At 37.7% G+C, this 16,237-nt stretch overlaps 1 protein-coding gene across 13 annotated transcripts in view; it reads right to left on the bottom strand.

The window, feature by feature from the left end:
• Window positions 1-16,237, bottom strand: part of LOC126354218 (partitioning defective 3 homolog) — a 468,105-nt gene that overhangs the window by 44,489 nt on the left and 407,379 nt on the right. For 7 of the 13 annotated variants that reach the window (XM_050003695.1, XM_050003686.1, XM_050003692.1 and 4 more), the window contains 6 exons: window positions 15,766-15,894; window positions 15,288-15,382; window positions 14,946-15,041; window positions 12,846-12,937; window positions 6,468-6,636; window positions 1,045-1,276 (listed from right to left, as the gene is read on the bottom strand). In XM_050003695.1, coding sequence (XP_049859652.1) covers window positions 1,045-1,276; window positions 6,468-6,636; window positions 12,846-12,937; window positions 14,946-15,041; window positions 15,288-15,382; window positions 15,766-15,894 — 813 coding nt within the window. The remainder of the gene's footprint in view (window positions 1-1,044; window positions 1,277-6,467; window positions 6,637-12,845; window positions 12,938-14,945; window positions 15,042-15,287; window positions 15,383-15,765; window positions 15,895-16,237) is intronic. The other 6 variants (XM_050003690.1, XM_050003698.1, XM_050003691.1 and 3 more) reach the window with 4 other exon arrangements.

Here is a 16,237-nt window from a genome sequence, read left to right as displayed (position 1 = left end):
AGATGGGCAGAGAGAGCCAGAGAGGAGGAGGAGATGGGCAGAGAGAGCCAGAGAGGAGGAGGAGATGGGCAGAGAGAGCCAGAGAGGAGGAGGAGATGGGCAGAGAGAGCCAGAGAGGAGGAGGAGATGGGCAGAGAGAGCCAGAGAGGAGGAGGAGATGGGCAGAGAGAGCCAGAGAGGAGGAGGAGATGGGCAGAGAGAGCAAGAGAGGAGGAGGAGATGGGCAGAGAGAGCAAGAGAGGAGGAGGAGATGGGCAGAGACAGAAAAGGAGGAGGAGATGGGCAGAGACAGAAAAGGAGGAGGAGATGGGCAGAAAGAGGGGGAGGGAGAGGCAGGTAGGGAGGGGAGGAAGGGAGGGGAAGATGAACAGATGGGGGAGGATGGGATGCGCACGCGCACGCGCGCGCACACACACACACACACACACACACACACACACACACACACACACACACACACACACACACACACACACACACAGACAGACAGAGAGAGAGAGAGAGAGAGAGAGAGAGAGAGAGAGAGAGAGAGAGAGAGAACTTTAATTTTATTAATGTACTATATACCTAATGTTTTAGTACAGTTAGTCTAATTCTGAAGACGACGCTCATAGTAGCGTCGAAACCAGCTCAATTTTGACTTAATATTTGTGACCAAGGGTTTATTTGTTATAATAAAATTCTGACACGGTCACTGAACCTTAGCAGCTATGTTCAAAGAATATTTACATTTTTATTTGTATAGATGTAGAGAAGCATTTGAAAAACTACAATTTTCATAAATTTTAAACATGTAGACAGTTCTCTTAATTCATTTAAAAGAGAAATGAGGAAAATATGGTAATAGTTCATTTATAGCAACAAAGGATTGTTGACAATTTTCTGCAATTCATTGTCTTATCCTTCAATTCCACCAGGATGTACACAGTTTTGAATAAGTGACAAAACTCATTATTTTTAAGTACATTCCTACCAGACTTTGTATTAGCATGCAACCACTTAACATGTTAAGTACTTTACAAAATGTTTGGGTATTGGAAGTACCTGAACATGGAGCCAATGCCCTTGAGTAAGCCTGGTTTCTTCTTCAGTCCAGCACCACTTGCAGAGTTACTAATTTTCATCTTTCCATCAAGAACTGCATTCATGGAAGACTGCCGAGGGCCTCCACGAGAAACGCCGCACTCAGAGTCCCCCAGACCCTGTCCAGCTGACACGTCCTCCTCAGCAACTAGGCATTGGAACAATCGAGCTTCCACTGCGTAACGCTTCTCTACTGTATTGCAGTTTGGGGAGAGCAAGGGAGATACACCACAGGGTTAGTGAGACACACACCAGCACAAGTTAGGAGACAAAGCATGCTATCAGGGCAAGCCAAAGCACTATGCACAGCTCTGTTAAACAAAAATTAGTGTTCATATTAGCTTTACTAAAAGTTATTTTCATAATCCTGGGGGTACTGAAATAGAACCTGGAAGAAGTGAGAGAGACTGTCAACAAAGCTGTAACCAAGAAATGCTTTACCAAAATACAATGCCATTCAGGGACTTCAAAAATGCAGGTTATACTTGTTGTCACACGCTAAGATAATTGGGGAGCAACAGTGACTTAGTCAGAAAATGAGTACATGTTTCCTGTAGACCATTCTGTTATGGTACAGATAACAAGTGCATCACAGTGTGCATCTGAAATAGCTTGGCAACTGGAAGCCTGCTCCAAAGCTGAAATACACGGGACATCAGGAATCTTGTGGGAAAAACATCTAAATTGCACACTATAATGAATCCAGTCCTACTGGATCTATCGCTCATTTACAAAAAGCTGCTACCACCGTCTAAATTTTCTCCAAATATGAACACATTATTATTTTTACATTATGTAATTCATGTTTGTTGATGTTTACTAATGTTTCTAGTCATTGGATGTGATTTGTCCACAAATGTAATTCTCCATTTGTGTATCCATATATCATACTTTGATCTTACACCATAAAAATTAGCTGTTAAACAATTAACAGAAAATGCTCTAAAAATGAATAAGATTATTTTTGCTATTTTTACCACGTATTGTTAAATGCAGATGAAGCACATGTTTTTATCTATGATTTTATGTTTGTTCCTATTGATATATGACCGATATTGCAACATAATAGGAAGTTTCCAATATTAATATTTACAAATTTGGTAACTTTGTTATCATTATTATTACTAAAAACTTTCACATAAATTTGTATCTCCAAGAGACATTGTATAAACTATATCCGATATATAATGTAGAAAACAAGTTTTTGGGGTATTCTGGAAAGATTAAGAAACAATTATACTTCTTTTATTATGTTTGTTTAGAGCCAATTGAGACGGTCTCATTTAGTTCAGTTAAGACTCATTAACACCAAGAGAAACTCTCAAAGAGTATGTAACAAGCTCCAAGTTTCATGGTTTGATATTTACTTGTGATATTGTGAAAATATGTGTGTAATGTTATGCAGAATGATGAATTAACTGCATTTTCAGCCAGAAGAATTATTATCTCCGTGCCACGTCATTTCAAACCCCGGCCCTTATAATTATACGATATTATGCAACATTTTAACAGCTCTAAACACTGATGCCATCTTAAAAAGCTAAGTGAACTATTTACTGTTGTTTGATGTTCCCTTCCTTGCACTTTTAATATACATTGCCTAATATATGGTAAATGTTTTCATGCCAAGTTGATGTGAGCTATAATCATATAATTATGTAAAAATTGCAAGGGAGGTCCATCATAACAGAGATTCACAGTGATAATCTAGTGGTATATGGACCAAACACAATGTTGCATTCAGCCTTAGTGAATTGGTGCCAGCAATCTTGACCATGTCTCCGCAGATATGGGTGTTGCTGATCTGCCATACAGTCCAGATCTCGCATTATGCCATATCTGTCTTTTCAGCAGACTGAAAGAACATCTGGAGGAAAGATTTTCCAACAATATGAATGTTCACACAGCAGTTCTCGGATGGCTTCACAACTTAGGAGTGAATTTTTATCATTGACGAGTTGGTCGATTGGTTCAAATTTCTGTCCATTGTTTACAGAGACTGAGTGACAACATTGAAAAATAGTATCATGGATCGGCATAACTTTGAAGCGTAATGAAACAGTCAATGAAAGATACTTGGCTTGACATAATAAAGCGTAACTTGCTTTCTGAAGTCCCCTCTTATAACAATATATTGTAATCAGAAGCGAATGCCACTGACCTCACAAACTACATGGAATTTCAAATAGCTAAATGTTTTTAAAAACTGAAAGGTCTGATTAGCCTCTGTGCTCTCAGGTAAGTTTCCACTGAATGAACAACTGATGGCTTCATTATATGTAGAGCACATTCTTTCAGCAGTTTTTTTTTTTTTTGAAGAGTCATGTTCCACATTTTTTGCAGGATCAGTTAAGGAGATGAGTGCTATAAGTTAGTGATGATACTAGCATTGAAAAACAACTTATCACAGATTTATTCAGTAATACTGTTATAGAATGCCTGCCCTAATACATCCATTTTAATGTAGACTGGAATGACACTGTAGCTAGCAAAATAAGATTTGTTATTTAAATAAATATAAAGTTGTCAAACAATGGCAAAACAAATGATATCACCTGAATAACAAATATGGAAAAAATCATGTGAACAAAAAGAATCTGTTTCTCCTTACGAACAGAATTAGTTTTAAAGTGAAATTTAACATGCCTGAGTGATAGAACAGTCCCAAACTACACTTATAAGGTTTTAATTTTATCATCGTGTATAAGCAGGGATAGTAAAACAGGAAGAATAACTAGTTCTCCAGCAGTGACCCACATGCCTCCCTGGCACGCACCAATAGCTACTGCCATGCAGCAGCCCTGCCGAGTCACTGCTGGAAGTATTGGTTATTCTTCTTCTTTTTACTGACTCATACATACCAATAAAATGAATATCACACTAAACCAATTCTAGACCACTCTATCAAGAGGACACACAAAATTCCACTTAAAAACAATTTTGTTTCTAACAGGAAACAGACCCTTTCCCCTGGCACTGGGCATCCCATGAATGACATAATGAGCAACATTTGGTAAATTGGACTTCAGCTACAAAAATTCAGTTTCAGAAGAGATTGCTACTCATCAGTAGGAGGGGGCACTAAATCTCAGACAGGCGCAATAAAAAGCATGCTAAGAATATTCAGCTTTTGGACAAACTTCTTTGTCACAAGGGGGGGGGGGGGGGAGAGAGAGAGAGAGAGAGAGAGAGAGAGAGAGAGAGAGAGAGACAGAGAGAGAGAGAGAGAGAGAGAGAGAGAGAGAGAGAGAGAGAAATGGATCTGAGCACTGTGGGACTCAACTGCTGTGGTCATTAGTCCCCTAGAACTTAGAACTACTTACACCTAACTAACCTAAGGACATCACACACATCCATGCCCGAGGCAGGATTCGAACCTGCGACCATAGCATAGCAGTCGCACGGTTCCGGACTGCGCGCCTAGAACCGTGAGACCACTGCGGCCGGCAGAGAGAGAGAGAGAGAGAGAGAGAGAGAGAGAGAGAGAGAGAGAGAGAGACACAGACATGTGTATGTGTGTATGCAGGTTGTGCTTGTGTTAACGTTTGCTCAGACAAATCCTTCATAAGAAGTAGAAAACCCACAGTCTTTTCATCAATGCCTCCTCTATATGGTGAGTAGCAGTCTACATACCAGGTCTGATACAATTTATCTTTGCCATTTGTTGACAATTTACAATGTAAGTAGAGTAATCACTAAGCAGCAACACTCAAATATGTACAAAGGGCAGGATAGAAGGATGAGGTGGGAGAAGTGGAGAAGGAATGACAACACATGCTTTGGTTGACTGACAAATTCTTGAAGCTGATGTATTTTTACATTTCACTAAACTAGAAACTGATCAGAGAATTGTTAATAATCTATGAACAAGCCAAAATTAATCATTAAACTTGGATTTGCATGCAAATGTTATAGTGCATAAAAAGAAACCAACAGTTTACATCCAAGTCACAGTTAACTTGGTATTAGAGCAAAGATATTAAAAGGACTCTAAATAATGACACGTCATGTCCTTCCTCAGCAAACCCACTATAAAATCAAGGACTGTACATAGGACAAAGTACTTTGGACAAAAACATACCATACCTGGAAATATTTTTAAAAAATAGACATGGAAACAAGCATAGAAAATATTTTCACACAAAGCATTGAAACATTATTGCGAATATTAATGAGATTAATATATAGTACATAATGAAAGTTCTTGTTTAACTGTTAAACTGGAATTACTATTAATCACGAATCATCTTGAAAAAATAATGTAATGGATGGAAAAGCTGATCAGGCACTTAATGTTAATATTTGGAGAACCTTTCAATTAAATAAATAGCCTTCATTTTCAGTCAGTTTATAGACCGTTCTGTATCCAAACCGTTCTGTATCCAAGTTTGCAGCTTATGTGGGTTTATATTTTCTGACTTTTCAGCATGTGTGATCTGAAGAAGCCAAGCTACTTAACAAGTCCATTTTATAACAGTTCAGATTAACAGCATATGCTAAATGAATTATGGTAAGTATGAGATGAGTCACAGAAGATGTAGAAAGATGTAGAAAGATATTGCCACTGCCAAATGCTGGTCAGATTTATCAAGTTGTAATAATAGATTGTGTCTCATACATTCGTCATGGAAATGAGACCTTTCCCTTGATTTATTCCTCAATGCACCAACTGAAATGTTCGTGAAGTCTCTCATTGGAGCAAAGTTTGCCCATGATTTATGACAATCAGAAAAAAATCTTTATCAAAATGTATCACAATTGTTCTTGTGCAGACAAATGCAGTTAAAATACTTATTTATAAAAAAATAATGGAAATAACAATGTGAATTAGAAATTAGTAATTACATGCTGATATGTGTTTATGAGAAAAACTTTAAGTGTTGCAGTAATAAACCTGGAAATCATCACAACTAAAAAAGCTTAGTAAATCAGAGTATGGTAAAATGGCAGTGTTTCTTTTTTAATGAACAAGATCTGTAAGTAACTAATTTCTGCCAGAAATGATCCAAACAAATTATGTCATGCTGGCACAAGAGGAAGCAGCATCAGCTTAGTAATCAGAATCATGGGCTCTTCGTAACAAAAATTCCATCCTTACTTGACATTAATATTCTTTTAATCACTTGACTTTCACTGGAGATAAAACTCATGAGGTTCCCATTAATTTGTAAAATTTAATACATCCTGAAAGGGAGCTGGTTTGACACCACTGAAGATATAATGCAAATTCCTTTGTTAGTTTTATTGATCACTACAATGAAATAATAAAATATGATTTAGATATTCAAATGAATAAATTACTTAAGGAAGTGCTGGAGATATCCTAAATCTCTGACATTTATGAAAGCTTTAATGTAAACTAATATTACATCTGGAATACTTACGAGTTTCCATATCCAATGCTCGAGCCCGAACATCAGCCAGAGGTGCCTCATAACTGCGATCCACTGCTGCGCGGAAGCTTTCATTACACCCGCGGCCCCTTACCACACGCACAACCCCCTGTGCATTACGATAGGTGTAGGCTGGATCACAGTCTTCCTGCATCTGGATCTGAAAATGTACAATACTTGTGAGATGGGTCAGTTACATTAGTAATGGACTTCCTCACTGTTTTCCCTGGAAGCTTCTGGGGAGCTTTGCGCTCTAACTTTTCTTTTGCAGAAATGTTATATTTTAGTTACTGATGATAAAGGCTTTGTATCTCCTTGTTATGAATTGTCTGATGCTGTGGAAGTTCTTCAGAACATTGCTTAACTGTTTCACTATGCAGTTCCCTCAGGCCTTAGTATCAAAGCTTTAAGTAAAACATCATAATATTTGCTGGCTAGTGGATTCTCTTCAATGCAACAGCCTTACTCTGGCTTAATATTACTACCACTGGATATAAAATAAAAGGATGTGAAGATTTTAAAACGAAAGAGTGATATAACCTATTTCATAACACCCACTCTTTGCAACTTTCTATCGAAAAACTACATCATATTTAGACCCACATCTCTTTCCTTAATTCTGGAGAGTATGATATTTTTCAAGGTCCACATTCAGGATCAAAACATCACAACCACTTCAGCTTTTCAGCTGAAGCAAATTTAATGCTGAAATTTTATTAATAGACTTTTTGGCTTTAAAACATGTTTCACAGTGTACAACAATAGAAAAAGATGTGTCTACATAACAATACACTGTCGCAACAAGCAAATGAACCAATTCGAACTACACAAAGCATCTTTGCCATTCTCAGTACAGATACTGTTGTTATTTACAGTTTTTTAATCTTCTGTTCTTTGCAGTCATATGCTTGCATAATAAAGTTGTTATCGAATACTGTATGAGCCGTGGCACCATTAAGTTAGTAGACTGTCCTGGTGACACTAGCTCAAGGGTAGTATCGACTATCCCTCTTGTGGTTTTGTTGCCAATATCTTTGAGGAAGAGTTGGTATCTGTGGGTTATGTCATCAGAAGCTCTTTGCTTGCCAATATACATATATGGGTTCACTGGCCCAAAGCAGGTGGCACCAAGTTTGGCGATTGGCGGTAGCATCGTGACGAGGCGGTCACGAGGTCTGAGAGACCAAAACCATGAGCTACACAAGAAACCATGGACCTTGCCATTAGTGGGGAGGCTTGCATGCCTCTGCGATACAGATAGCCGTACCGTAGGTGCAACCACAACGGAGGGGTATCTATTGAGAGGCCAGACAAATGTGTGGCTCCTGAAGAGGGGCAGCAGCCTCTTCAGTAGTTGCAAGGGCAGCAGTCTGGATGATTGACTGATCTGGCCTTGTAACACTAACCAAAACGGCCTTGCTGTGCTGGTACTGCGAACGGCTGAAAGCAAGGGGAAACTACGGCCGTAATTTTTCCCGAGGGCATGCAGCTTTACTGTATGATTAAATGATGATGGCGTCCTCTTGGGTAAAATATTCCGGAGGTAAAATAGTCCCCCATTTGGATCTCTGGGCGGGGACTACTCAAGAAGACGTCATTATCAGGAGAAGGAAAACTGGCGTTCTACGGATCGGAGTGTGGAATGTCAGATCCCTTAATCGGGTTAAATGGAAATGGATAGGTTAAAGTTAGATATAGTGGGAATTAGTGAAGTTCGGTGGCAGGAGGAACAAGACTTCTGGTCAAGCAAATACAGGGTTATAAATACAAAATCAAATAGCGCTAATGCAGGAGTAGGTTTAATAATGAACAGGAAAATAGGAATGTGGGTAAGCTACTACAAACAGCATAGTGAACGCATTATTGTGGCCAAGATAGATATGAAGCCCACACCTACTACAGTAGTACAAGTTTATATGCCAATTAGCTCTGCAGATGACGAAGAAATTGAAGAAATGTATGATGAAATAAAAGAAATTATTCAGATAGTGAAGGGAGACGAAAATTTAATAGTCATGGGTGACTGGAATTCAAGTGTAGGAAAAGGGAGAGAAGGAAACGTAGCAGGTGGATATGGATTGGGGGCTAAGAAATGAAAGAGGAAGCCGCCTGGTAGAATTTTGCACAGAGCACAACTTAATCATAGCTAACACTTGCTTTAAGAATCATGAATGAAGGTTGTATACATGGAAGAACCCTGGAGATACTAAAAGGTATCAGTAGATTATATAATGGTAAGACAGAATTTAGGAACCAGGTTTTAAATTTTAAGACATTTCCAGGGGCAGATGTGGACTCTGACCACAATCTAGTGGTTATGATCTGTAGATTAAAACTGAAGAAACTGCAAAAAGGTGGGAATTTAAGGAGATGGGACCTGGATAAACTGACAGAACCAGAGGTTGTACAGAGTTTCAGGGAGAGCATAAGGGAACAATTGACAGGAATGGGGGAAAGAAATACAGTAGAAGAATAATGGGCACCTTTGAGGAATGAAATAGTGAAGGCAGCAGAGGATCAAGTACGAAAAAAGACAAGGGCTAGTAGAAATCCTTGGGTAACAGAAGAGACACTGAATTTAATTGCTGAAAGGAGAAAATATAAAAATGCAGTGAATGAAGCAGGCAGAAAGGAATACAAACGTCTCAAAAATGAGATCGACAGGAAGAGCAAAATTGCTAAGCAGGGATGGCTAGAGGACAAATGTAAGGATGTAGAGGCTTATATCACTAGGGGTGAGATAGATACTGCCTACAGGAAAATTAAAGAGACCTTTGGAGAGAAGAGAACCACGTGTATGAATATCAAGAGCTCAGATGGCAACCCAGTTCTAAGCAAAGAAGGGAAGGCAGAAAGGTGGAAGGAGTATATAGAAGGTTTATACAAGGGTGATGTACTTGAGGACAATATTATGGAAATGGAAGAGGATGTAGATGAAGACGAAATGGGAGATACGATACTGCGTGAAGAGCTTGACAGAGCACTGGAAGACCTGAGTCGAAACAAGGCCCCCAGAGTAGACAACATTCCATTGGAACTACTGATGGCCTTGGGAGAGAAAGTCCTGACAAAACTCTACCATCTGGTGCGCAAGACGTATGAAACAGGCGAAATACCCTCAGACTTCAAGAAGAATATAATAATTCCAATCCCAAAGAAAGCAGGTGTTGACAGATGTGAAAATTACCGAACAATCAGTTTAATAAGCCACAGCTGCAAAATACTAACACGAATTCTTTACAGACGAATGGAAAAACTAGTAGAAGCCGACCTCGGGGAAGAACACCTGAGGCAATACTGACCTTACGACTTACCTTAGAAGAAAGATTAAGGAAAGGCAAACCTACGTTTCTAGCATTTGTAGACTTACAGAAAGCTTTTGACAATGTTGACTGGAATACTCCCTTTCAAATTCTGAAGGTGGCAGGGGTAAAATACAGGGAGCGAAAACCTATTTACAATTTGTACAGAAACCAGATGGCAGTTATAAGGGTCGAGGGACATGAAAGGGAAGCAGTGGTTGGGAAGGGAGTGAGACACTGTTGTAGCCTCTCCCAGATGTTATTCAATCTGCATATTGAACAAGCACTAAAGGAAACAAAAGAAAAATTCAGAGTAGGTATTAAAATCCATGGAGAAGAAGTAAAAACTTTGAGGTTCGCCTATGACATTGTAATTCTGTCAGAGACAGCAAAGGACTTGGAAGAGCAGTTGAACGGAATGGACAGTGTCTTGAAAGGAGGATATAAGATGAACATCAACAAAAGCAAAACGAGTGTAATGGAATGTAGTCGAATTGTCGGGTGATGCTGAGGGAATTAGATTAGGAAATTACACACTTAAAGTAGTAAAGGAGTTTTGCTATTTAGGGAGTAAAATAACTGATGATGGTCGAAGTAGAGAGGATACAAAATGTAGACTGGCAATGGCAAGGAAAGCGTTTCTGAAGAAGAGAAATTTGTTAACATCGAGTCTAGATTTAAGTGTCAGGAAGTCTTTTCTGAAAGTATTTGTACGGAGTGTAGCCATGTATGGAAGTGAAACATGGACGATAAATAGTTTGGACAAGAAGAGAATAGAAGCTTTCAAAATGTGGTGCTACAGAAGAATGCTGAAGATTAGATGGGTAGCTCACATAGCTAATGAGAAAGTGTTGAATAGGCTTGGGGAGAAGAGAAGTTTGTTGCACAACTTGACCAGAAGAAGGGATCGGTCGGTAGGACATGTTCTGCGGCATCAAGGGATCACAAATTTAGCATTGGAGGGCAGCGTGTAGGGTAAAAATTGCAGAGGGAGACCAAGAGATGAATACACTAAGCAGATTCAGAGGGATGTAGGTTGCAGTAGGTACTGGGAGATGAAGCTTGCACAGAATAGAGTAGCATGAAGAGCTGCATCAAACCAGTCTCAGGACTGAAGACCACATCAACAACAACAACAACAACACAACAACACAAGGAGGGCCTGTGCAGAGTGAAGATACCATAATATTTCATCAGGGTCAGCACTGACTACAAGCAGCAGACAGACATTCTCTCGGTTCGTTGGCAACACTTGTGGCCTGGCTGTCCCCTTCTACCTGACTGTCATCGGCACTACTCAGTAACCCTTGCAATGCACTATGGATCGATGGAGCTGCTTGCTGATAAAGGGGAGTAACATTCCGTAATCCTCTTGGTGATTGGTGTTATTGTCTACCCGACCTCCTAATTATTTTCTGCACAACCCTGGCTCGGAATGACGTCTATTCAGCATACCAGTGGGTGTTTGTTCATAAAGACTAAGCAAAAACATACCATGTGTGGCTTAGGGATGATACAGTGCCCCCCCCCCACTGCCATATTCAGGACTGTACAGAGTAATAACATGTGGGAGCCACTCTTTCACGATTGAAAAAGATGGTAAACAGCAGACACTGTCAACAGAGCAACTCAAGCTAGTATACACTGATGAGGATACATTCCCTTCTCATATCACGACATTGCAATTCAAAGAGTGGGCAGAGCCTTTGGCACGATTGGAAGATATTGCAGTGTCTGCCTCTGACCAGGAACAATCTTCACCTACACCAGCTATTTTCTCAAGACTCAGCAGTCATATTAATTGCAAATTCCCTCACATACCGGGGGCACCCAGTTTTTAAAAAAGGTGTGTGGGGCTGATATGGTGACACCACAATACACTTTGGCATGAAAAGTGAGTGAAACTATTATGGACCATACAAAGCACCTTTGTTGTTGCCAAAATAGTTACTTTCATGATTTACAGTTGTGTTTTCTGTTCTTTGTTGATCCCATGCTTGCATAATAAAGTAACTGTTCAATAGTGAACAATATTTATTGTGAATGAGATAATAAGTTCGACTTCACAAAGAGTCAGTCAAGAAGGCTTTTTGCTATTTAACACAGCACATTTGTGGAATAAAATAATCAATAACAAGTTATTTTAGAACCAAAAATGTTAATTTGTTCAAATGCTGCTCCACTGTATGTTGCAATCTCTCTCTCTCTCTCTCTCTCTCTCTCTCTCTCTCTCTCTCTCTCTCTCTCTCTCTCATCCCCATTTTCTCTATGTACAACATTATTAGTTTCTTCATTTATTTGAAAGAACTCCATGAATCCTAATCACTCTTCTTGTAATGCTTCCCTCCATCATCACACTACTCAAACTTTTGAAATATTCCGCTCTCCAAACTTTCTACTATTCTGAAACTGAGATTATTAGGTTACACAGCAAATATATATACAAATCACAGACAATATTTTGGAAACACAACGTTTCTGTATTAACTTAATGTATTTTTCAACATCTCAATCATTTCCACCAATTCTGTGAGCCTAGTTGTAGCTTTTATTTTTTAGCATCATAGAAACATTTTGCATTTTCTCTCTTAATCATTTTATCAACACCTCTTCACAATCATCATCATCATCATGAAATTACTATATTCTATAAACTCTGGACAATGCATGTACCACTTGTACGAGAAATGCACTGTATGATGGATGTGCCAAAACTGTATTAGTACCCTATTCAGTACAGTTCAAAGAAAAACAGAAGTTAATGATGAACTTCAGCTACCATTACCCCATTTCACCTGACCTCATGTCACAAGTGCTGGTCGATACATGTGTGTCATCTTTAAAGCTCTTGCACATTTTCAGTTACAACATAAGTAGTCATCCAATTCCATATTTCTTGAAATTAAATGGTACATTGGAAGATTTAGGTCAAGCATGAGTTATTAATACATTTCATCATATGTAAAACTCTAAAAATGAAAAACAGATTTGTTTGATAATATTACCTCCTATATTAAGAAGAAAACCTCACCCTTTGAACAATTTCTTGAAAATAGTGTTTACTCACCTCTTGCACCATAGTTTGCAGGGATTCAAGACTTGACGACTTTTTCATACCTAAAGATGGACCAAACTCTTTTCTACCTTGTATGTCCGACCCTGTAAAGTTAAATTTTATAAAGAAACAATGGGTTTCTGACTTAAACATTATAATATAATGACAACTATTTGAGTTAACTATAAATACATACTTGTAAAAGTCAGGATTCCCATCAAACTGAGGGTTCAGAAGCACAGAAATATTATATCTGTACTGAAGTAATATGATGTTTAGTGGGTCAAAAGGGAAGTAAATAAATGTAACTTGTAATAAGTAGAATATTACTAATAAGGAAAGGAGGAGGAAGTGAACTAAGATGATCAAAATCATAACCTTTAAACAGTCTAGCTTTACATAACTTTTACAATTGTATTTTTAATCTTTTATTCTCATCTACTCTTTCCTCCTTTAACTTCAATTTTTTATGCCCAGACTTTTTTTTTTTTATCTCAATCTTTGGTCCTTTACAATTCCAACCTCTTGCCATCATTTCACAAGACTTTTCCACCTAGTACATTAACACTTCTATTGTTAGAAGCAGACTTCCTTCTCTGCAACAGTACAACACTATAGCTTCTGTCCAGGTGGTTTTATACTTCTCTTACTCACAGTTCATAACACTTAGAGACAAGCAATGTTTTCAACATTCATTTATTCATACGCACGCAATTCTGACTGATCTCCATGTTAGTCTGTCACAATAATGTCTATATTTACACATTATACCAATATTATTATCTGTATGTGAATGTAAAACGATCTTACATCAGGTAAATTGTCAAATGCAAATAAAAAGATAATTACGAAGATCAATTCGGGTAAAAGAAATGCAAATGTTAGTCATGGAAATTAAATTTTAGAAGTCAAAATTTAGATTTTTTATAATTTGCCATTGACTTGTTGTGAAACATGCTTTATGAGTCTGAACACAAAATTGGGGTGAACTTTCAGTGCACTGTTGGACTCAGCCTTGAAGATGCTTATTAATGGCACACCGCTTTCAAAAAAAGAGAGGAAAGTTAGTTTTCAAACACAGAAATAACTCAGTATCTTAGTGTTGCATCTTTCCTGATTAATGCTGCTTTTTATTTATTCACAACATTCCACAGGATTTTTTCTGTTACAAGCCAACAGCATTTTCTGGCAGTCAGCTGATTAATCAAATATAGTGTTAAGTGCAACTTTGTTCTCAAGACAAATATATTTATTCAAAATTTGTCAGTATTGTCTTGTTTCATTATATTTGTATCAGCCATAATGTAATCTACAGTTTGCTAAATAAGGAATTATCAATTTTTATGTAACTTAAACTATCTGATTATTTTGTCATCACATTTCTATGTATATGAAAAACCTGTGCACAGTAGGAACAGATGGAAATATAGTTCATAAAGACACAACAAATAATATCAAATTTGAAACTTCATAAGAAAGGGAGAACTGAATGAAAAGTTGAAAAGGGGAGACATAAAATGTGTCATTTGAAAAGGAAATTTAGCATCTTGCACCTTTTGTTTCCGGTTTTTTTGGACAATCTTCCTTTATACCTTCCTGTCCTTTTACCTTTTAAAATGGAAAATTATAAAGCCATAAACTTCAATAAATCCTGATGTTGCTTTCTGCTAAATTTCTAAATTTTCCCAGTGAGCACAGTGTTTTCATTTGTACATCCTGGATTTACTGGACCAGGTTTACTGATGTTGTAATACAATTAACAAGTTAGTTCATGCAACAGCTTCACACGAATTACCTAACATGCTGTGACAATGTAACATGTATGGCTCAAATAGGCTATACAGATCATGCGAAGAAAAGAATTTTTTACTGGACCAACACATTTGGTATTCTGTTCCAACGACTCCATTTTCAGTTTTAAAAAACATGCAGTCAGTCAGTCTCTCTCTCTCTCTCTCTCTCTCTCTCTCTCTCTCTCTCTCTCTCTCTCTCTCTCTCTCTCGCCCCCTCTCTGCACAAGCACATGCATGCACACACATTCAGTGAACTGTTGCATAAACTCTGACATTAAAGGGAAAATAAGAACAAATAGTAATGTGCTGAGCTACGTACTTTCAGAGTCAGCCTGAGAACGAGTTAAGCTAATTACAGACTCAATTGAGTTTGCCCGCAGCAAGTTGGGACCGTTTACTTCTCGATTCTGTTTGGCTAGAAAATAACAACATTAATGAATGAAAGACCACCACAAAGATTAAGTTCAATAGCACATATAATTTTTATAAATGTAAAGAGGTATTAATTCATTCAAAAACAAAAACAACAGAAGAAGGTAAAGAAGATATCAGTAATGTTAATTAGAAGGACATTACACACACATCCGAAATGTCACCCAGTAATAGAGAGAAACTTAAGAAAAAACATTCAATAAATGAAAAAAATAATATGTATCAGTACCTTCTGCACCCTGTTTTAAATCTCTGTCAGTCTTTTTTAGGTCATTCATGTTCTGCTGCTGTTGTTGCATCTGCCGTTGTCGCTCTCTCTCTTCCCTAATTGAGAAAATAAATTATTATTTTTAAGTTAATTTATAGTGGGAAGGTGAAATCCATCTCCATTTATTGTATATTGTAGAAATAAGTGAATGACACTCAAAATTTAGTGTGTTTTTCTTCCTTACTCTTCATAAGTCTAAATGAACATGCATAAGTTTTGAGATTCTCAATGGTGTTTTTTGCAGATATTATATTGGAAATATTTATTTTTCATATTCAATGTTGATAATACGTATGTCATAATTGTACCTGAAAATGCAAGTTTTAAAACTTGTGTATTAATTAACTTTAGCCGAGTACTTAAAAATAAGTTAGTTTTCTTCAGATTCATTTTTACTGAACATGTCTTCTGCTGTTGGAATATGATAAGATTCATTTACCTCAATTTCTTATTGCGTTGATAGGTATCAGTGTGCTTGGCATCTAATGTTGCATGCCTCTTCTCAGACATGCTTTGTCTACCAAAAGCATCTCTTGAAAATCCAGCTGCAGCTTCTTCTAATGATAATCTGAAATAAAAATGGGGAATGAAATAAAAATCCAATACACTTTTCCATTGTGTTTTATTTTAAAGAATCAACAATTAGCTAAGAAAACCATGAGAACATTATAACTATGATGCTGCCTCTCAGTAAGCTAATTTCCAAACCCACATTTCTCTAACTGGAACAAGAAAAAATTTACACAAGAATTACTAGACTGGTACCCCAGTCACACTATTTGTTGCAGTCATCAACCCTAGGCAGATAACGCGAAATATAATGCACTACCCAGAAGGATAAAATTCCTAGTTAAATGATGGTTTTCAGGTACAAACAGATCGAACACCCAAACAGGTAGCTGTGAAGAATG

Source organism: Schistocerca gregaria, chromosome 3, assembly GCF_023897955.1.
Source record: "Schistocerca gregaria isolate iqSchGreg1 chromosome 3, iqSchGreg1.2, whole genome shotgun sequence".
NCBI lineage: Eukaryota > Metazoa > Arthropoda > Insecta > Orthoptera > Acrididae > Schistocerca > Schistocerca gregaria.
Note: the sequence above shows the minus strand (reverse complement) of the source record. Positions and strands in the feature narration are given on the sequence as shown.